Source organism: Trachurus japonicus, chromosome 14 (assembly GCF_045865225.1).
Source record: "Trachurus japonicus isolate A0001 chromosome 14, Traja_1.0".
Taxonomy (NCBI): domain Eukaryota; kingdom Metazoa; phylum Chordata; class Actinopteri; order Carangiformes; family Carangidae; genus Trachurus; species Trachurus japonicus.
Genome location: NC_140920.1, coordinates 5,659,750 through 5,681,572, shown reverse-complemented (window position 1 = coordinate 5,681,572; position 21,823 = coordinate 5,659,750). Strand labels below are relative to the sequence as shown.

The following is a 21,823-nucleotide window of genomic DNA, read 5'->3' as shown; positions in this document are numbered from 1 at the left end:
ATTAGATAAAAACGTCTGAGATTTGAAGATGTGACCTTGTGACAGTCTGATGTCTGCGGAGGTCAAAGGTCACTGTCGCTTAACAAAGCACAGTTTTTTGGTCGTTAACTCGAGAATTCATACGCTAATTATGACACAATTTATAACGCAGATAAAATGAGGAAATGATTGATGATCTATCCAAAGGGTCAAAGGTTAATGTCACTGTCATATAATAACATCCTGCAAAACCAAGTCTGGCCGTTACTCAACAGAACAGAAGAGGGGGTTGTTCCTGCACTTCGAAGGTCACTGTTAAATGATCGTTTGCAGAAAAAAAAAGACAGTTGTGGTCAGTAAATTGCAGGTTTTATTGTGTTGAGCTCTTGTTTTCGGGGCTTGTGAGAGCACAAAATGAAGTTGCACATCAGCAGAGTCTTTGTGTGTTGACGCCAGATTTTCTCTGTGTTCAACAGCAGTTTGGACAGCAATCTGACCGCACTGCTACAAATCACCAGCTTTAGTCCAGGACAAATTTCCCATTGGGACAATAAAGCCTATCCTTTCCCCCTTTTTCAGACTCTATTTACAATTCTGCCACCCACAGTGTTTCATTTCGTTTTGTTTTTTTCCTCCGTGGCTCCGTTGGGAGAGAAACACATTCTCAGAGTGAACTGGAGATGACACGTAGGAGATTTCCATGTGATGAGAAAAGAGCAGACTGACCCTCATGGTCTCACCACAGCATCAGCTGCTTCTCCTCCGCTCCAGCTGACTGCAGCTCAATCTGCACAAAGACTCACATTGTGCACAAAAAAAAAAAGCCTCTCTCTGGATAAACTGGTGTACACGGTGAAATGTTCTTTTCTGATTTATGACACCACAACTACACAGCATTGATTCTGCTGTTCGTCTGTAAGGGTTCAGTTTTACATGGGCATCATACAGTAGTGAGTGGAGAGCTGGTTGTGATTTTGGTCTGTGAGGAGTCGGACTGTGTGCAGTCGTGTTGAGGTGTTAACCACAAAGTGTTATTGATCCACCGCGGGTTTAGAGCTTCACCATAAACCAGCAGCTCAGCTGCATCTCTGATATGTGCTGCTGATGCCCGGTCTTAGGTTTCACTTTCTGCTCATCCTTAATGCTCTCACCTGCAGCTGATGGACCTGTTCACAATCATGACATTTTAGATTATTGTGAGTAATGATTTAATTGTCTTTTGACATGCCACTATTGTAGTATAACCCTAAATATATACACATACAAGAAGAAGAAGAAGCATTGATTGCCATTAAACACTGCATTTCTGTTCGCAACTAAATCCACGATGCTAATGTCAATAAATAAAAACTGCATTTCTGTTCGCAACTAAATGCACGATTGTGGCAGTTTGTGTCACTCGACTCATGTGCCATTAAATAATAGCAGAAGACAAAGGGGATGCAACGTGATGATGTAATGAAAAGACGACCAGTCAAACCTCAAACGGCGGAAAACGACGAGGAAATAGAGATGGAAATATAAGATTTGTGTTAGTTTCATCCAACTCTTTTTATTTTATACAGTTGAATGGAAACGATTACGGAAAATAATTGCAATCAGGTGATTATGTAATAATCGTGACAGGCTTTATACAGATATAAGTTGGTGATAAATCATTGAAACTTGAAGCTTTATGAAATATTAGGTCATCTTAAAAGTATACAGTACAGAAACAGAAACAAGTCGCCCCAACACACTGTCATTTAGTTGGTTATTTGCAGAATTCATAAGTGTTGACTCTTCTGATGTTTGAGTGACATGAAATCAGAACAGTATTAACACTCATTGGTGCATATTACAACTGACTGCTCCCTGTGTCTGGAGTTTGACTGCAATTCAATCCTCCCATAATAATTGCATCTGTGTGGGTGTGTTGTTGAATGTGATTGGCTGCATCTGTCTGGACATGTCTTCATGTCTTCTTTTCGTCTTTACGTTTTGTGTTTGCTTCTTATGTCGTGACTTATCTTGTACGTTTCGTGCTCTCTCCACAGTTTTGGCAAGCAGCTGGGGGGCAGACGAGGCTGTGAATGCATCACTTTAGAGCCGTCAGAAATGATTGTGGTGAGTAGACCTCTCCCCACCTCTCTCCTCTCCTCCTCTCCTTCTCCCTCTCCCTCACTCCTTCTCTCTGATTGCCTCTCTCTCTTTGTCTCCCGCCGAATCACCTCGCTTTTTATCCTCCCGTCTCTGCCCTTTGATTTTTATTCCATCTTTATTTGATGTGTCCGTGTTACCTTTTCCCCCACCTTTCTTTCTCCTGTCCTCTTATTCATCCTTTTCCTCCCTTCCTTTCATCTCCCATCGTTCTCTCTGTCTCCCTCACCGCTCCTCTCTCTCTCCTTAAATTCATATTCTACTGAACTCCATTGATCGTATGTGAATTTGTTGCCAAAGCGTTTTGCCACTGAAGAGAAATCACTCATTGTGTGACGATATTCGGGCCAAAGAAAATGAGAAAAGAAACGCCCAGGCCTGAACGGCGCCGTAGTATTTCCCAGCAGGACTCGTCTGAAATCGCTGAGCATCTGCAGAAAGTCAACGTTCATTTACATAAATGAAAATTTGAGTCCAGATCCGTGTTTCACCTCCCGATGAATCATTCTTCTCTTAATCGGCTCCGTCCTTTTCTGGGAATACTGATGTTTTTCTTTTTGTTTTTTTTGAGTGGAGCTTTATCGACCTCGACTTTATCGATATCAGTGTAATAATTACTGCTTGAATATATTCCTTAAACTCTAAAGCCATTCATTCATCATCGGTTCATTAAGCTTTATTTTGCATCCAGAAGCCTAGTGTGTTTCTTCCTTCCTCCACAAGGTTGTAGTGCTCGCCAGTCTCTCTCGCCGTGTGTCCTCCATAAATGTCCTCCTTCCTCCCCCTGAGTGTCTTGTCTCAGGGCCCAGAGGGATCAGAGGGGATGAGACGGGATCAGCAGGAAAGTTTTTACATGAAAAAGCAGCAGCAGCAGCAGCAGCAGCAGCAGCTTCACTGATTTCGAATAGGAGATAAAAAAACAAACCTGCAACATGTGTGACCTTGTACATTATCTTTGACCTGCACAGGAAGTCACAGAAAACTGAAGCACTGACATTATAAAGAGAAAACCCCCAAAGTGAGATAACAGTCACCCTGAGTCACCCTCAGTCAGACTGTTTCTTTGTTTTACCTAAAAAATGATACAATAATGAGTTTAATCTCGATCAGTTTCACGCCCTCTCGTTGCTCCAACACAATGATGATTCAACTGTTTTTCTTAGAAGTAGCCTATTTATATTAACACCTTGGGTCGTCCTTTACTTGGAAATCCCCTCTTTTTACAGGAAATGATGTTTCTCCTTCAGGCAAACAGATGTCAGCCTGAGTAAACCACAGGTTGTGATAATAATAATTACCTGTATTGTTCAGTTTTAGCTGAGACCGTTAATAATGTTGACATGTCAACACAAGCAGGCAAGTGTCAAACATCGTATTATACATCCGTTATTATACATTTGACCTGTAGAATTAAAACACTCACACTAAAAACGTCACTTTTGTTAATTAATATTGTAATAGAGGCGTTACGACTTCAACACAACAACTGGTTTGTCTTTATTCGCACCAGTTTTTGCAGATTTTTTCATTCCCGGTGAGCAGCCAGACATGATCCAACATGAGTCACAGTCAGAGTTGGTTTGTTGACTGGAGGAAGTTTGAGGGCGTGCATTAATTAGTGGTTAAATAATTGGTAGTTAGCAGCCTGCAGGTAAAAGATAAGAGAGCGTAGAGCCAAGAAAGGACTCTGGACACGGGGAAAGTGAGAGAGTGACGCCGTCGTCCCCGGAGGACACGAGGAGCTGCACCGCCACCGACCACAGTCAGGCACCAGACGTTCCCTACTGCACATTACATAATTACCACATGTAAGGAGCTGTGACAGATAAATGAGCCTGATAACAGAGCAGTGACAAAGACACGACTGTGATCAACGACGTCATTGTCATTTACTGGTGCTTTATGGAATTTCCCCCACTCATGCGTTTTGTTCTTTTCTCTCCTTCACCCCGTGTGTCCTGTCCTGTTCATCTCCTCAGCTCTTTAGTCGACTGTTAAGGAACTCGTCCAGATGTTTTTAATACTCATAGTTTTCCAGTTTTGGCTTATCTTGATGATCCACTGCGCGTAGTTACTAGGACATCGCAGCATACGTTATTATCCCAGAAAGTGTCCCTAATGAAAAAGGGTGATAATAGTGCAGCAGTCAGTCCTGTACTACTGCCCCTGTGGGTCCACTCAGAAGCTGCTGCTAATGCTGCTAATAATAATAATAATAACAATAATGATAATTTGTATTTGTTGCATTTCAAAGCACCCAAGGTCGCCTTACAGATGAAAGAACAATAGCAGAAAAATGCTGCTGCAGGAGAGAAGGGAGGAGTGGAAACTGATGAGCCTCCAGCTGTGAGGGTTGAAAAAGTTCCGACCAGCTCGTTTAATCCAGTTGCCGGGGGAACGCAAAATAAAATCACCTTCGATTAAGAGAAATTTGTGTGTCTGAGGGAATAATAAAATGTATTAATATGAATCATCCACTTGCACAAACCTGAAGGATGAGAGACAGAGAGAGAGAGAGAGAGGGAGAAGTGTTGGAGAGACGTTTGTCTGAGAGCTGGAAATTATATTGTGTTGTTTTTGTTGTTGTTGATCTCCAAGCGAATCATTGTCCACTTTAAATATCTCTTAAGCTTCTGCAAGAAAGTGAACAACAAACACAGGAAAGCAGGAAGCTGCTCAACTGTGGAGCCACTTCAGACTTTGTCCCCAACAGAAGGTCCAACGTTACATTACATTAAAAAAAAAAAAGAAAGTGCCAAAGAAATAAAGAATGCTAAGAATTAGCAAAGAAGAACAAACGGTAATTACCAAAGTGGCCATAATTATGTTTTAAAGAACCTAATGACATTATTTAACTCTTTATGTTCAGGGTGTTGAATAAGAATCTCATCTGTGCATTGTTTTAATATAGTCAGGAGGAAATCTTTGGAATAGGAAGATTATAACAACCACATATACAATTAGACAGATTTGAATGAAAAAAAAGATTATTTTTGTTCTTAAACATCCTATAGTTTCACCTTTTGGCTTCAATGAAGCTTTGACAGCACACAACTGTCTAATTAACAGTGGGTGCAGTTGTTTTACCTTTAGAAAAAGACGCCCACTTAGCTTAGAACATGGATTAATAAACATATATCTACATATACATATATGTATGTGATTGTCCATGTGTTACAAAGACCTATAAACACGATGTAGCTTCCTCTTCTCTATGTTTTGTGAGAGCAGGTCAAGCGGTCGTTTCTCTCTGTGCCAAGATTTTCTCCATCCAGGATCATGTTTTATCACTTAGGATATAAAGTCAGACTTCTCTTGGTGCTTTTGGCAGCCAGAGGAGTTCTAATAGTGTTAATATTCATCTGATTGAGTCCAGTTTGGAGACAGATCATCTTGTGACTATAGGTTTCAATGTGTGTGACATGTAAAATCTCAGTGAGTGTTTTTACACTTGTGGTCAGATGGGTTTTTCCTGGGTAGATTAGTGGTTTTGATGCAGAGGAACTGGTGCAAATTTAGATTCATGCAAAAACACAGAGACGAGAACATATAGACATGTCAAGCTGCAGGCGCTGAACAGAGGAAACAGTAGATGTCTTTTCGCTGATCGAAGAAAAACACACAAAATGACAAGAGGAGAACCACAAATGCACACAACCACGCATGCACACACACACACACACACACACACACACACACACACACACACACACACACACACACACACACACACACACACACACACACACTCTGAGGTGAATGCATAAACACACAGGAGCAGAGGGACTGTGGTCTGGCCCACACTGCATTGCAGCCAATCAGCTAATTAGGGCCGAGGGAATAGTAGAGGGAGTGTAATCTATGGCTGTCGTCATGACTCTGGTCACAGGATGGACAGGAGTGACATTCATAAGAGTGACAGGGCGGGGTTGTTTGTGTGTGTATGTGTGTAGTGTATGTGTGTGTGTGGTGGGAATGGAGGGGAATGTATGAAAGTAAGTGGTGGGAAGAGGAGAGGAGCAACAAAATGAATGAAAAGAGAGCAAAATAAAAATGATTCATGCCGCAGTCAGAGAGGAATGTTAAGTGAGTGATGAGTCGATGTGGACTTAGTCACACACACAGATAAATAGACGGAGGAAACAGGAAGTACGGTCACATTACGGCCGTGACCGCGGGACAGGATTATAAAAGCAGGAGCGACGTTAGCGCCCGGGCCGTCACGGGACAGACGGACAAGACAGGGCCTCAGTCAGAGACACGTCCACTGAGACAAAAGGACAGTTACATGGTCAGGCTGTTTCTGTCATGAGGCTCATTAAACCGGAGGCACAGCCGTGAGGACGCACACCGGCCACTTTTACAACTCTTATTTTGTTGTTTTTTTATTTTTTATAGCTGATCTTTCCCTTGTGCAGTTGTTTCAGAGTTCATTACAGCTTAAACTGCCCACAATGCAGTAGTTATTGTGTGTGTCACGCAGGATTTCAACCCCATCGTGGCCATTTCTGCAGTGACAGTCTCTCTTGCAGTTTATTTTAAAGCTGCTTCCTGTGATCGCAGCTTCTCCATGATTTTAAGTGATCATGAGTTGTATTGTCTGAATGACGCACAGGAGGAACACAGGGATGAAGACAACCCAACGTTCGTCCTCGTCCGCATAAAGACAGTGGTCATATCTCATCTCTGCTGCTGCTGCTGCTGCTCCTATCTGAGACTGTTATGAAGACATGTGATGTGACTGACTCTGAAGTCTGACTGCGGAAGTCACAAAGGTCACCGTCCATGGAGAGGAGCTATTATATAATGAAATCTTCCTCTTTCATAACACATCATGGCACATTATCAAACTGTAAATTCAAATGGGGAAGTCAAAAGATGAGAGAAATGTTGGAAATACAGAAATCCTGCCAAGCCAGTCACTTTCTTATTAGTTCTAACTCTTAATGTAGTCTGCAATTTGAATTTAAAACCCGATATCTCGATATATTTTGACTTTGTTTGGTTGTTTTAGTGTCCTGAAGGCGTTTATGACTGGATATGAGTTTTATTTTTAGCCCTGGTGTAATGCCAAACAGATAGTGTGCCCAATGCATTGGTTTTGTGATGTAACAATGTCAGGAGTTTCTGTCAGTGTTTATCTGAAGCTAATAATAATAATGCACAGAAACCATAGCTGAGCTTTGTGCATAACCAAACACACAAAGTGCAGGAGTGCAGACAGAGCAGAACATGGAGAGAACATCACATCTGACCGGGGAAGGAAAACGAAAGAAGATAAGGAGCCAGAAAATGAAATGAAGTCACGTAGAAGTGAGAGAGACGGAGAGGAGGAGGAGGAGGAGCGGTGGAGGAAGTGCAGCTTCAAAACATTCAGACCTCATCAGATCGCTCGTGGTGATTTCATTCCTGACAGAAAGCATCATCCAATCAAACGTCAAGAGGATGAAGCTCACCACCGAAACTAGACGGCTGACCACAAACCCTTTGAGCCTGGCACGACGGTGAAGTGAGAACAGCTGATTTAATTTAATGTAATATTTTGGTTCTGATGCTTGAATTAAAGCAATAAAAAACAAAACAACAACACAGAAGTGAATAAAAGACACTTTAAAGCTAAAATAGAAAATAAAAACAACTCAGAGGAGCTGATAACTACTGTTCTGTAGTGTCACTGCTGTCACAATAAAACCCCTGACTTCATTATCGTTATGCAACAAGGGAAGAAAACAAACTCTTCCTGCAACAACAGATTGGCACCAAAAAAAAAAGGAAAAAGCCAGTGGGGAATGAATTGTATGGCCGGAATCTGTGTGCTCTGCTTCTTTCTTGTTCTTCTTCTTCTTGTGCCGGGGGAAGGAGGAGGAGGAGGAGGAGGATATTTGTGTATTTACGGTTTCCTGGAGGAAACAGTGGGCTCAGTGTTGTTGCTGTGTGCGCGTGTCAGAGCGCGAGAGGGAACAAGCGAGCAAACATGTGAGTAAGTCCATGAGTATGCAACGTGTTGAGCAGCTGAACTGTGTCTTGAACGCTCCCCCTCAACCCTGAGAAGAGGAAGACGACGAAGAAGACGAGAGCTCGGCACTGCGAGAGGAGACCTTCGTCTTCATCTTCAAGCTTTTATTTTTTATTTGTTCATTCGATTCATTCGTCTTTTGTTCTGGATATTTTTTCGCCCCACAGGATGTTGTAATGCTTCGGGTTTCCCCTCTGGATTTTGGAGCTTTTTTAAAAAAACCAAACAAAACAACAAAACAGAAAAAAAAAATTTGGACGCGACACTTGGTATAGAAACCTTTTCCCATTCTCTCGCTGCTTCTTTCTTTTCCCTCTTGTGGAATTTCCTGCTTTTATGTTTTGTTCTGGTCCGGTCCTTGCGTCAGGATGAGTGTGCTCCGCTGGCACCGGCTCTCTGTGCTCTGGAAGAACTGGATGTTCAACCAGGAGCCGGCGGAGGAGCAGGGCCAGGTCTCAGAGGCTCCGGGGCAGGAAGCAGAAGCAGAACCACCAGGGAACAAAACGGATCCAGATCCCAACACTCAGAACTCGGATTATACCAACCAGAAACCAGAAATCGAGACCCGAAAAGTGGAGTTTACAAACCTCAACCTGGATGCTGCAAAAGTGCAGAAAAAGTCAGATCTTCTAAAACGCAGCTGTTCTGAACCGAACCCTCAGGCGTCGTCAAACTGTTCGGCAGTGGATCGCTCTTCGCCCGAGGGTTGCGGCTGCAGGTCGCGCAGGAGAAGCTGCTGTTCTGAGGAGGCTGTGGTTGGCTGTGTGTTGCAGGTGGATAACGGCAGCGAGGGGGACGACAGTTTTCTGCAGAGAGAGGGATCTCAGCGCAGGTCCAGGCGGCGCTTCAGGAGGGTCAACCCCAAAGGAGAGCGGGAACTCATCACAGACGGACAAGAACCGGCGGGCTACAACACGGTAAGAGCAGAGCAGACTTGATACTCAATAACTCAACATCTTCAGTGTTTACATGTTGGATGTGGGTGTGGAACAAGTTTAGAGCAGAAACTAAACAAACACAGTCAGCCTTTAACTTCTGATTCCTCCTTCATCTTCTTTGGATGAAAGTTTTCAGTCGTAGCTGAGTGACTCATAACTTCTGTTTGTCCAATCCTCCTCATTTTGCTATGATATTTAGGCTACTACGAGATGTTAGATCCACTGACTTTTATGCTTTATGTGTTACATTAAAACTGTGAGGATTTGGGTTTAAACGGTGCTGCTGGACAAGAGCAGTGAGAGATAAACTCTGTCTGGCAGAGACATTTTTCACACAGAGGGTAAGAGCCAGAAACAAAACACAGTCGACATGTTCTCAATATGATTAAAGGGGGGATTTTGCAAAGGGGAGACACAATCTGTACCGTTGTGAGACCACTTAACACTGTGACAGGAGTTTTCATGAAGAACATAAAGAAAAGTATTGAAAGTGAGTGTGTGTGTGTGTGTCCCCTCTGAAGATGAGTTTCCCTCCTTCTGATAGGATCACTGGGGCCAGCAGTTTGTCAGTTACAGTTCTGACTAATCACCAGAAGCCACGCTTTGCTGCACACACACACACACACACACACACACACACACACACACACACACACACACACACACACACACACACATATACACACACAAACTTCTTCAGCACTTAGCTCACACACACACACACACACACACACACACACACACACACACACACACACACACACACACACACACTCTTCTCCCAGCTCATGCAAAGCTCCCTGGGGCGTTACAAAGGGGCTTAATGGAGAGCTTAAAGTGTCCTCTGCCGACCTCACCTGCCTCTCTGGTCTCTTGGTGATTGTTCCACATTTTTAAATTACATTTCTTAGCCTTCAGCGTCACACAGTCCCGTCCATGTCTCCCCCTTCTCTCTCCCTCTCTCTCTTTTTCTTTCCCCGTGCCTACATTTATTATGTAAAGGCCCGGCCGACCGCTCCGATGTGCTGGCGCAGCAGTTACTCCCAAAAGAAGCAGGACAAAATAAAAAGCAAACAAAGTGCAAAAATGTCCTGGAAAACACTGAGAATCACATTAGTCCTGCAGGGGAAGAGCAGCCAGACGCACATTTAGCATAAAGACAGAATCTATAATGTAAGAGACCACAGTGCTGTGACATGAATCAGACTCTGGTCTCTGTTTAGTGACTGAATGAGGAACTTAAAATGCTAATTTTTCATTTCTGAAACCAGAATATAGAAAAGAAGAAGATACTCTAATGTTATGAATTCACTCATGTGGAGTTTCTTGTTGTGTCTCTTCTCCTTTTTCATGTCTCTGCCGGTGTCTCACCTCCAGGATTATGTCAACAACCAGGTAGGAAGAAAAGAAACACTTTCTCTCTTTTACATACAGTATACGTGCATCTTCTGTCATATTGGAGCGTTGTGAGACGTCTGTCAGGAGTTTCCTGACCTGCGTGTGTGAAAATGTGTTTTTTTTGTGAGTCAGTCCTGGTTCAGGCACCTGTTGTTTAGAAACCAGGCAGCGTTGGGAAAAAACAGGTCATTGTGAGGCTGCCACACACACACACACTGTGGGTGGCACAGAGGAAGAGGGTCCAACTGTGGAGCTCACACACACACACGCAGCAACAACTGACTAAGTGACAGACGGGGGGCAGATGATTCAGGTTTTAACGTGTGAACCCGGCACGACAGAGACTCCTGAGGGTCTCGCTCTGATTAGACAGAGACAGATTATTGATTATTGTTGAAAGTGAACCGTTTTATTATCTGACGACTCCACACGTTTTCTTTGTTTGCAGAAAAATCCGACATCTGGCGAGCGTCTTGTTAAATCAAAAACAATTAGATCCATCTTTATTCGTCTCTTAGATCTTTAAACGAGTATCAGGTCGAATGAAAATGCTTCATTCTTATTTGCAGAAACATAAAGACGAGAAACAATAGTGAACTTTTGTCTTGGTGAAGTTGAGGTCAGATCTTTTTGTATTTTCCAAACTGCACTCGTGCAACAGTGAAATCTCCTGACAGTCGTAAGTGCGACTTTCACATTTGCAGCATCGGTTCAAGATTGGTGGATCCCTGCAAAAAAAAAAAACCTCTTCAAGTTCAAGGCTGTGTTTACATGGAAACGATCTGAACAAAAAACGCAAAAGTGGCGTTGCATTCTCACTTTTTATTCCGTGTTAAGACAAGCGTTTTTGGGGGGAATCGGTTTGTGGAATCCGACATGTTTGTTGTCATTTTCCCTTTTAGACGGGAACGTGACGTTTCTAAGATTTCCACTCTGGAGGGTGTTTTCACCTTTTTTTTTGCGTTTTTAAGCCCCGAAAACGCAGTCGCCATCTAAAGGAAAGGCACATCCCATAAAATATTTTGTCGTTTTCACCCGGGAGCATTGTAGAGATGAGACAAGACAAATCCCCGATCGCAAGCAGCAGCAGCAGCACTGTTGTGTTTTCTCACTGTGTCGTTGGGGGGTTTACCCATTTGTGATGATATAATGGTGGAGAGGATGTTACACAGGCTATAAATGTATATCACACACACACACACACACACACACACACACACACACACACACACACACACACACACACAGTGAGAGCTGTTTCTCTGGCTGTGGATCAGAGGATGTTGTTCAGCGAGGCCTTATTGAGCCATAATAACATCAGTAATCCATTATCACTGCTCTGTGCTGGTGTCTGGTGTCTCTTCTTTAATGGCCTGTACAGGAGTGAATGAAGTTCCTGAAGCTATGAATTAGGAGGAGTCCAAAAAAAAAAGAAAGATGGAGGAAGAGGAGGGAGCGAGGAGAAAGAGAGGATGGACGCTGCAACTTGTCCGTTGAACTCAGAGCAGTGAGTCAGTTTGGCGAAGCAGAGGAAGACAAACTGCTGCTGATTAGATCAAAGTTTATTTTATTATTTTATTTGACTTCCTTCATTCTCTGATTATGATTGATCCCCATTGATCCAGAAACCTGACTCCTCCTCCTCCTGCAGGGTGATCGTCAGATGATCCTGTGCATTCTCCCACTGCTGTAACAGCCCTCTGGGATTCACTAATGACACACACACATACACACACACACGCACATGTATACACAATACACAGAGGCAGACACACATGCACACACAGAAAGTCACTTCATTAAGACATCAGATGCCTCACTGGGTTTAACGGCCTTCCTCCGGCTGCGCAGACTGACAGATGAAGCCGTCAGCTCGTTTTGCCTTGAAGGGGGAAACCTGCTCCTGCAGCTGGGCTCCTCCACCACGGCGCCACGGGAACCGTTCATTTACCATGACAACACAGGATGGTTCACCGTGCACTTATAGGGATGTCACAATTACTTGTTTTCACAATTATCCACGGTATTAAATTCCACAATTAATTAATCGTAAACATTTCTCAATACCGATCATGTCGGAACCATATCGGCAGATCAGGGACGCAAGGATGAACGTAACATTGAACTGGTAGATGATTAAAATAAACGTAAACATTTGGTATAGATGATAAATAATCACTGAAATTATTCAAACATTTTCCCTGGGGGATTAATAATCGGTCCTATATTAATAGATACTTAAAATATTTTGTGTATATGATTAGAAATGTATTTGGTAACACTTTAAAATAAGTATTAAGCATTAGTTAAGCATTAATAAATACTGAATTCATCATTTATAATGCATGAATACTCATTAGTATGTAGTTTATAAACACAGTTAAAAATGTTTTACTCATCATTGATAAGCACTAACTGTGTTTATAAACTGCATACTAATGAGTATTCATGCATTATAAATGATGAATTCAGTATTTCATGCTTAACTAATGCTTAACAGTGTGTACTTATTATAAAGTGTTGATTTTTACACCTTCATAGTGTTATGAAATTAATGAATTAATGCATAATGATGGTGATAATCATAATACCGTGATTATTTGTCTGATAATTGTATAAAGATAATCTATAATCATGACATCCCTACTGTGCACGACACCAGAATAAAATCAGAAAAGCAGCCATGTGATGTTGTCTCACTCAGAGCTCAGTCGATGTTTTGATTTTAGTCAGAAACACTGTTGTCGTGTGGATGTTTCAAAGATGTTTTAGGCTTCAGTTGTTGTTGTTATGTACTTTCTGTGTGTGTGTGTGTGTGTGTTAGAAGAAACCAGATCTGTCTGGAGCCTGTTTGTAGAGATGTGCACAGCATGAAGCAGCATCCTCTCGCTGCTTCTCTGAAGCAACCGACGTGACGGTCGGAGCCGGAAACACCGCGTCTCTGTGCAACTTGTGTGGTCAGCCAGCTTCCTCTGTCGGAACGCAAAGTGTCTGACGTCTGCTTCTTCTTTTTCCTCTTGTGCACGTGTTGTGTTGCAAACCTGCATTAAGTTATGAAACGTTTCAGTTGCCAATGAACAGTGAGAGCAGTTCTTTCAGGTAGAAGAAAGAAAGAAAGAAAGAAAGAAAGATTCAAGGTTCGGTTTTACTGCTGTCACGTGATCATGTTGGATTTTATCCGCCGTGTTTTGTCTCAAAATCTCTTCGCACAGGAAGCAACAAAACCAGATTTTCACACCAAACTTGTTCCTAAACAGCAGTGACAAAGTGTAATTGACGAACACATCCAGTCAGTTTTGTAACTTTTAACATTCAGTTTGCACAGAAAACAGATGCAGGTGACGCTGCAGAAACAGCGGCTGTTGCTTTGTGCTCATTTTCCAGACCTGGTGGTGGTGTCACACATTTTGGTTAGTAAGCAGAACGAGCAGCAGCAGCAGCAGCAGCAACAGCTGAAGCTTCACCATCAGTGGCCAGGTTCCCACACTAAGTGCTTACTTGTGCTTTACTTCGGCGGGATGTGACCTGTGTGAGGAGGAGGAGGAGGAGGAGGCGTCATGGTCGTCCATCTGCTGAAGCTCCAGAGCAGCTGGTGAATAAAAACCCTGGAGGTGAAATAGTTTTGTCAAAAATAAACTTCCAATCTGAAGAATATAGATTATTCTGCCTCTGAATTGCTGCATCATGATGATCCTGTGTGTGTGTGTGTGTCGACACGCTGACTGTACTTCAGGACGACGTTGTTGCTCATAACTCACGTGATCCCAGTGACTAGCCTATTTGAAGATCCATTAGCAGTGACTTCATCTTCTGCCTTGGTATCAGTTGTGTCAAATCTGATGAGCTCGTGTGCTCATCGTGCTTTGTCATTACTCAAGTTACCCACACGTCACCGCTGCCTGCAATCAGGTTAAGTCTCAGGTTGCCTTCACAGTCACAGGTGTGACTCATACGACCGCTTTGTCATCGCAGGTTCGACCTCAAGTGTGAAGAGAAATCATCTTTACACCCCCCTACCCCCCTCCCACCTCGGGTCTGAAGGTCACTGCTGTTTTAACACTTTTTTTTTTTTTTAAACATTAAAGCTTCTTGTTCTGAGTCTCCTTTAAGTCAAACAGGCGATGTCCGACCTCGTCCCTGGAAGTCTGTGCAGCGCCAAACGACTGTGGCGGTTTGTTGAAAAAGTCAATTTCCTGCTCTGATTGTGTTGGAATGATCTCAGTGGTGTTGGTCAAGTTTTATTGAGTTTTGCTTGGCTTCGTGAAATGATGAAGTTGTTAACATTCCCGTAATATTCCTGGCTTCATTTTCATTGCTATTAGTGTGTGTGTGTATTAGAGAGAGAGAGAGTGTGTGCGTGCATGTGTTTGGAAATCCATGTGTCGGTAAAACTGCAGATGTGCTGTGCATGTGACATTTTTTTTTTTCTCCCAGTGTTTGGGTGTGTCTGGTGTGTTTGAACACGGACTGGTACAGTTTGGAGGTTTTATGTTCGTCCCGTCTCTAACCCTCTCCCTCTGCAGAGCTCCAGCCGTTCTGGGCTGTTTGTATTTTAAAGCCCCTCGCTGCTTTTAATGCATCCAGTCCGTTCCTGAGCTCATCTGGTCCCATTCTATCAGAATGCAGGTGGGGCCACGCCGGCGAAGCCCCAGGGGCCTCGGAGCCGGCGCCGGCGCTGCACCAAGCAGGGTCCCAGGGGGGAGATGGGGAGCCAGGGAGACGCGGGACAGGGGAAGAATAAGGAACAAAAATGTATTTTTTACTCAAACAAATGGTGCAACTGTGACTAATGTTGCAGCACTATAGTGAAAACAATTAGTCTGTTGAGTCACTATGATGCTTATAGTTATAGTTATGTAAATCAATATTTATCCAATCAGCATGAAGTATCAACTAATAGACTTGTTGACCTTCAACAGTGATCAAGAGACAACAACAGGAGTCTCATAGCAACATGAATATTAAAACCACTTTTACACAAGAGACATGAATAAAGCAGGTGAGGTGAGTCAGAGGTCGACACTGATCAGCCGATGTGTACAATTCTTGCAGATGAAAACCAACTAGTTTATTCTTTTTATGCTAATTTGTTTGTTTATTTCTATCTACAAACATCAGTCAGTCAGTGTCGGCACCATATTTACAGAAAAAAACTATTAGTGCATTTCTATCCACATGTTTTTAATTGATTTTTTATGATGAAAACACCAGATCTGTGACTCTGCATGAACCAAACAGAAACCACATCACATCTTCGACATTGTCTTCATTCATCTGAGATCAGACCGATGTTCTTCTAATGGTCCGGACCCTGGAGAATCAGCACCATTAAATCTAATTGTCACATAACAGCAACTGATTGAAATCTACACTTATCTGGAAATTCTGTGAAAATCTGCTCCACATTTGTTCTGAAGCTTGACCGGAGCCTGATGCTTTCCTCACGTCATGTCACTTCCTTCTTCTTTTCATTTTGCCAACAACTTGTAAAACACTTAAACATTTCAAAACCAATCGCAAAGATTAAAGTGACTCTGCAGCCAAAAGAAAGAAAACCATGACTTGGCAGTGCCGTTTTCATTTTGATCTGGTTTTTTGACCTTTGTTATACGTCCTTTCCCCCCACTTTCCTGTTTTTCCTCCCACTGCCAGAGAGGGAGAGATGCCGTGAGAGTAACCTTTTAAAAAATCAAAGAGGAGAGGAAGGAGACGGGCCGAGAGTGAAATAGGATGTGGGTGGAGAAGAGGATGGAAAGATGGTGAGATGGAGAGAGAGTGGAAGTTGGAAGTAAAAAAAATTATATCTTTGGATGTGGCGAGGAAGCTGCAGCACATGGAGGAAGAGACGGGGGAAGTAATGATAAAGGATGATGGGTTAAGAAGAGAGGATGGAGTTGGAGAAGGAGGAGAGAGGAAGGGGGAAATGAAGACTGGGAGATAGAGGGGGTCGACAGAAAAAAAGACTGGGTGAAGCAGGAGGAGGAGGAGGAGGAGGGGTGGTGATGAGATGGGAGGATGGGGCAGAAAGGTGAAGGTTGTGGGAAGGTCAGGTGGGGATTTAATGGTCGACAGGAAGGATGGGGTGAGGGAAAGGCAGGGTCAACGGGGGAGGGAGGGAGGGAGGGAGGGAGGTTAGAGGAGGAATAGATCCATCTGGGGTTAATAACACAGGCAGCTTTATTATAACTCTGATCATCAGTGAAGTGAAGGACTTGAGGACAGAGAGAGGATGACATGTGAGGACGTCTTAAAGGGATAGTTCAACATTTTGGCAAATTGGCCTATCACCATAATCCCTATAGTCATAGCAGTAGGTTCATTACCTTTAATTATCGGTGCATGTTGTTTTGAGATCAGCGGGGCAGAGATGTGAGCTGCTCAGTGAACACAATGGAGGTGAACGGTACAGGTCCCCTGTCCCTCATCAAACTCAACAAATACACAATCCAACAACTCCAAAAAGCTCTGGTGGACAAGTTGTGACCTGCACAGTCACCACACCATGAAATAATCATGTAACATTATGTAACATTATGACACATGAAGCAAATACTCAGAACTACTTGCGCTTACTCCGCCCAGCAGCCGTGTCTGGAATGTAGTTCTGGTTACGCATTTGTCTCGGAAACAACTCTGTCTCGTAATGTTACATGATTTTCTCATAGCGTGGTGAATGTGCAGGTCACAACTTGTCCACCAGAGCGTTTTGGAGTTGTTTGATTGTGTATTTGATGAGTTTGATGAGGGGAAGGCGAAAGTACCTCCATTGTGTTCACTGAACAGCTCACGTCTCTGCCCCGCCGTTCTAAAAACAGCTTGCACCAATAATTAAAGGTGATGAACCTACTCTTATGACTAACGATTATGGTGATAGGCGAATTTGCCAAAATGTTGAACTATCCCCCTAAGCGGAATGACTCAGGTCTTCCCTCCGAGTTGTTGATCATTTTCCATCCTTGACTCTGTGCTGCTGCAGAGTGTTGCTTGACAGGCGACACACAGATGTAAAGGTTGATGTGATGCTGCAGCTGCAAACAAATCACAAGCAGACGAAACCAGAGAGAAGCTGCAGAGGGTTTAGGTTTTTTTTTGTCTGTTTTTATGCAGTGACTCTGTCTCTGTCACTTGTATCTGCTGCAATGGGGACAAACAACAATCTGGGATCAGATCATCTGTCAAGAGGCAAAGGAAAACAAAGCAAAAACAAAAAAAAGAAAGGACCAAAATATTTTTCACCCAAACAGCTGGCGAGGTCTGCTGCAGCGATCATGTGCCAATCAATGACTTGTTTACTTCCTCAGATTGTGACTCAGGCTCAAAACACTCGGCTCAGTCTTGGACCGGTGCCGTCAAACCAGCCAACAGGACAGAAAAAAAAAAATGCACGCACAGACCTCGGGCCGGTTGCCCGGCCGCTGGACTCGTGCTGCATTCAATGACCATGCAGGACGTTGTACGCATTCACAACCGCTCAGTCACAGTCTGTTAGCAGTGATCAGAGATGTGTGTGTGTTTTTAAACAGGTTTGTCTGAGCTGGACGTCGATTCTTTGAATAACACCGAGGTTAACTTGAACACAGCACGTTAATCGTCGGTTTCTGTGTTTTTGACGTCGGATGTTTAAAGTCTCAGAGTAACAGTAACACATTTCAGATCATGTGGGTTTCAGTCTTAAAATTAGCTTGGTAAACCTGTGTGTGTGTGTGTGTGTGTAGTACGCTGGGCAGCACAGTGTATTGTAGCAGTGTGGGGTATTATCTGCTGCTGTTGTTGCTGCTAATTTTAGGGATTACATCAGCAGCACTAAGATGACAACCTTGTTGAACTCCTCTCTCTCTCTCTCTTCCTCTCTGCTTCTTCTCTCCCCCCCCTCTCCTCCACTCACCTCTTTCCCTTTCCCTCCTGCTATCTTCGCTCCCTGCCTTACCTCCATCTTCCCTGTTTTAGGTACTTCTCCCCAATATTTGATGTTTTCCTTTGTAATACTGACAAACAAATGGAAACACAGGAATCATATTCCATTTCTCTTTGAACTTACTTTGAGACTGCGATCATGTTTCTCGCTCTTTTCTCTCATGTGTCCAGGAGAAATGGTCCCTTATACATTCAGGCTTCCTCTGAACAGCAGGTAGCATCAGGTTAGAAACAGTAGAAATGAATGAAAACACCACCTCCACCTCCCTTTTCCTTCTGTCTGTCTAAATGTTTCATCCACTCCTCTGTTTCTCCCACACTCTACTTCTCTCCACTTCTTTTCCTCTGTTGTTTCTAACTTTCCTTGCAATGCGTCGCTCATCTCCATTGAACCTAATCTCCGTATTCCCTGGAGTCGGAGGAATCAGTCGTCAGCAGGTTGTTTGTCCACGTCAGACTCACTCACTTATCAGGGACTTTCTTTTTTTGTTTTTGTTTCAGGAAATGTGCAGACATTAAAAAAATCACATCTCATTGTTTTTATTATGCTGCAGTCGAAGGTTAAAAGTCAAAACACAGACGATGCTCAACAACTACAGCCAGGAGTGAGAGTCTTCCTGATACACAGGGGACACATGTTTTTTCAGTGTTGTCGGTTTTTTTAATGACTTTTCACTCATTTTTCCGGCTTTACCAGTTTTATGTGTTTGCATCTCTTTCTCTTTTGGATTGAGTCTCTCTCTCTCTGTCGGAAAAGGAAGGGCAGGTTTAAATAGCAGGAATTCCTGTCTTGTCCTTCAGACATTCACACACACACACAAACACACATACGATGAGATGGCTGCTTTCACACACTGCTGACGGCTGCATGTGCAAATGTTTCTCTGTTTTTGCATTATCAGGACTGTGCACAGGAAACCATCAGATTATATTTGGCCTGGTACAGTTGAACCTGCTGCAATAGACTCAAACATCTAGACCATGATACAGTAAGAGATGGTGTTATGATACTTCTGCAACGAGCAAAGGTTATGTGGTGTTTTTTTTTTTTTTTTTTTTTTTACATTTTTGACACAAAACACGAAACCAAGAAAACAGTGACAAACAAACAACACAACCACAGAAAATTAAAGACATGTGACCCGTGGGGTTTAAAAACCAAAGGTTACAGTAAGAAAAGTCCAACAGAGACAAAGATGAAATGAAATAGAGTAGGTGAACCACAGGTCGCATCAATTTGTGAATGAGCTGCTAACCTGCTTTAATTATTCACTCAACACAAACCAGAGAGTCAGATGTGTAAGAGTCCATCTCACATCTGTACAGATGTTTCTAAACTCACCTGGTGCAGCAGAAACAAGAGACTCTGGTCTGACCATGGAAACGGAGAAACACAGGGCTTTAACTACTCAGCATTTCTGTGTGTGTGTGTGTGTGTGAGGGGGGGGCTACTGCTCACAGCTAATCAGTTCTACCAGGCTAATTAAAAACACACACACACACACACACACACACACACACACACACACACACACACACACACACTGTACAGAATGCAGTGGGCTGCTTAGTGCGAACATGTGAGGTGGTAACACAAATGAGTGTGTGTGGTTTTTCCCCCGAGGGAACGATTGTCTTAGCGGCACCAGGCTGAGGGACAAAAGAGAGACGATGAGACCCCGTCAGAAAATCCCAGAGCCACGCCACGCTTCAGTGAGCAATACACAACACACACACATACACAGACACACACACACACATACACAGACACACACACACAGGATGCTGTGTGTCTAGTCAGTGCTAACTGCCTGATGTTTGACAGGTCACATTTCCTGCCTTTTGGTAACTGCAAGAATTTGTCATGTTTTCCAAAACACTACAATTTCTCATAAAAAATGCAAGTTACACAAAAGCGCACGCACGCACAACTCATCTCTTTCCCTCCTTCATCTCTGATTCTTGCTCTTTGACTCTCGTCTCTTTGCCCCTCGTCTCGTCCATAAAACACTCACCTGACTTCACCTGCACACACTCACAAACACACACAAAGACTAACACACACGCACAAACACACACACACTTGCAGACACACTGTTCCAGGAAGCGGTTCCTGTGTGACGCGTTTCCTGCTCCGTGTTTTGCAGACGGATCCCACAGTTACAGTAAACACTTGTCTGAGGCTTCACGTCTCTACAGTTTCTGCTTCGACTCCTCTGAGGGTTCAAGTGGTAATACAACACAACGCAACACAACACAACACAACGCTGTGTTTGTGTTTGTTTGTTTGTTTGTCTGGACTTTAACACTTTAACACCTGCAGAGTCAAACTTGAAAGTTTTGACCTTAATTCCCCTAAATCCTCCTCGCAAATGGAAATGAACTCAGATAAAGCTCCTGGACTCCTGCAGAAACAACAGAGATGTTCTCCTCCTCGGGTTTTTATTTTTATTATTAGTGTCACATCGTCTCCGTCTTTTCTTTTGTCTCTTTTCATCTTTAAAAAAAAAAACTTTTTGTCTGTTTTTCTCTCCGTCTGCCTTTTAGTCTGAGATAATTTATTCTCTCTGAGCTATTTTCTGTCACAGAGCTTCTGTCTGTGGTCAGGCAGGTGTTGTTATCTATCTATCTATCTATCTATCTATCTATCTATCTATCTATCTATCTATCTATCTATCTATCTATCTATCTATCTATCTATCTATCTATCTATCTATCTATCTATCTATCTATCTATCTATCTATCTATCTATCTATCTATCTATCTATCTATCTATCTATCTATCTATCTCTCTATCTATCTCTCTATACCCACCCCTGTCTCTCTATACCCACCCCTGTCTCTCTATCCTTCTGTATCTCTATCTTTCTCACTATCTGCATCTCTCTTTCACTCTCTACATCTTTCTGTCTATCCCTCTGTATATCTGGATCTCCCTTTCTCCTCATCTATCCATATCCCTCTATATATCTCTATATATCTTTCTCTGTCTCTATTTCTACATCAATTTTCTCATCTCTTTCTTTCTCTCCATCTGTATCTCTCTCCTTCTCTATCTATATTTCTCTCTCTCTCTCTCTTTTCGTCTCTCTTGTGTACATAACACTCCTCCGAAGGCAGGGCTCCATGTGCTTGCGTCTGATTGGCTGCAGAGTAAAAAGATGATGTCATTCCTAGTCGGGAGGTGCGTATGGTTTCACATAGACACACACAGAGCAGAGAGAATTGAGGGTAGAGATCCTGGTTCACAGCAGCAGCAGCAGCAGCGAGAGGAGGGAGAGTAAAAATGGGAGCAGAGAGAGAGAGAGAGAGAGAGAGAGAGAGAAGCTGTAGACAGAAAGAAATTGAGGCAGAAGAAAAAGGAAACAGCTAATTTAAGGCAAACATGGTGGAGAGAGAGAGAGAAAGAGAGATTTCAAACGCTGGGGATTTTAAGTT

The 21,823-nt window shown here is 43.1% G+C and overlaps 1 protein-coding gene across 4 annotated transcripts in view; it reads left to right on the top strand.

Annotated features, from left to right (window-relative positions):
* rapgef6 (Rap guanine nucleotide exchange factor (GEF) 6) overlaps positions 1–21,823 on the top strand; it is a 139,978-nt gene that overhangs the window by 49,511 nt on the left and 68,644 nt on the right. For 2 of the 4 annotated variants that reach the window (XM_085797178.1, XM_085797179.1), the window contains 3 exons: positions 2,016–2,085; positions 8,908–9,051; positions 10,450–10,467. In XM_085797178.1, coding sequence (XP_085653304.1) covers positions 2,016–2,085; positions 8,908–9,051; positions 10,450–10,467 — 232 coding nt within the window. Of the gene's footprint in view, positions 1–2,015; positions 2,086–8,286; positions 9,052–10,449; positions 10,468–21,823 lie in introns of those variants that run through there. The other 2 variants (XM_085797176.1, XM_085797177.1) reach the window with 2 other exon arrangements.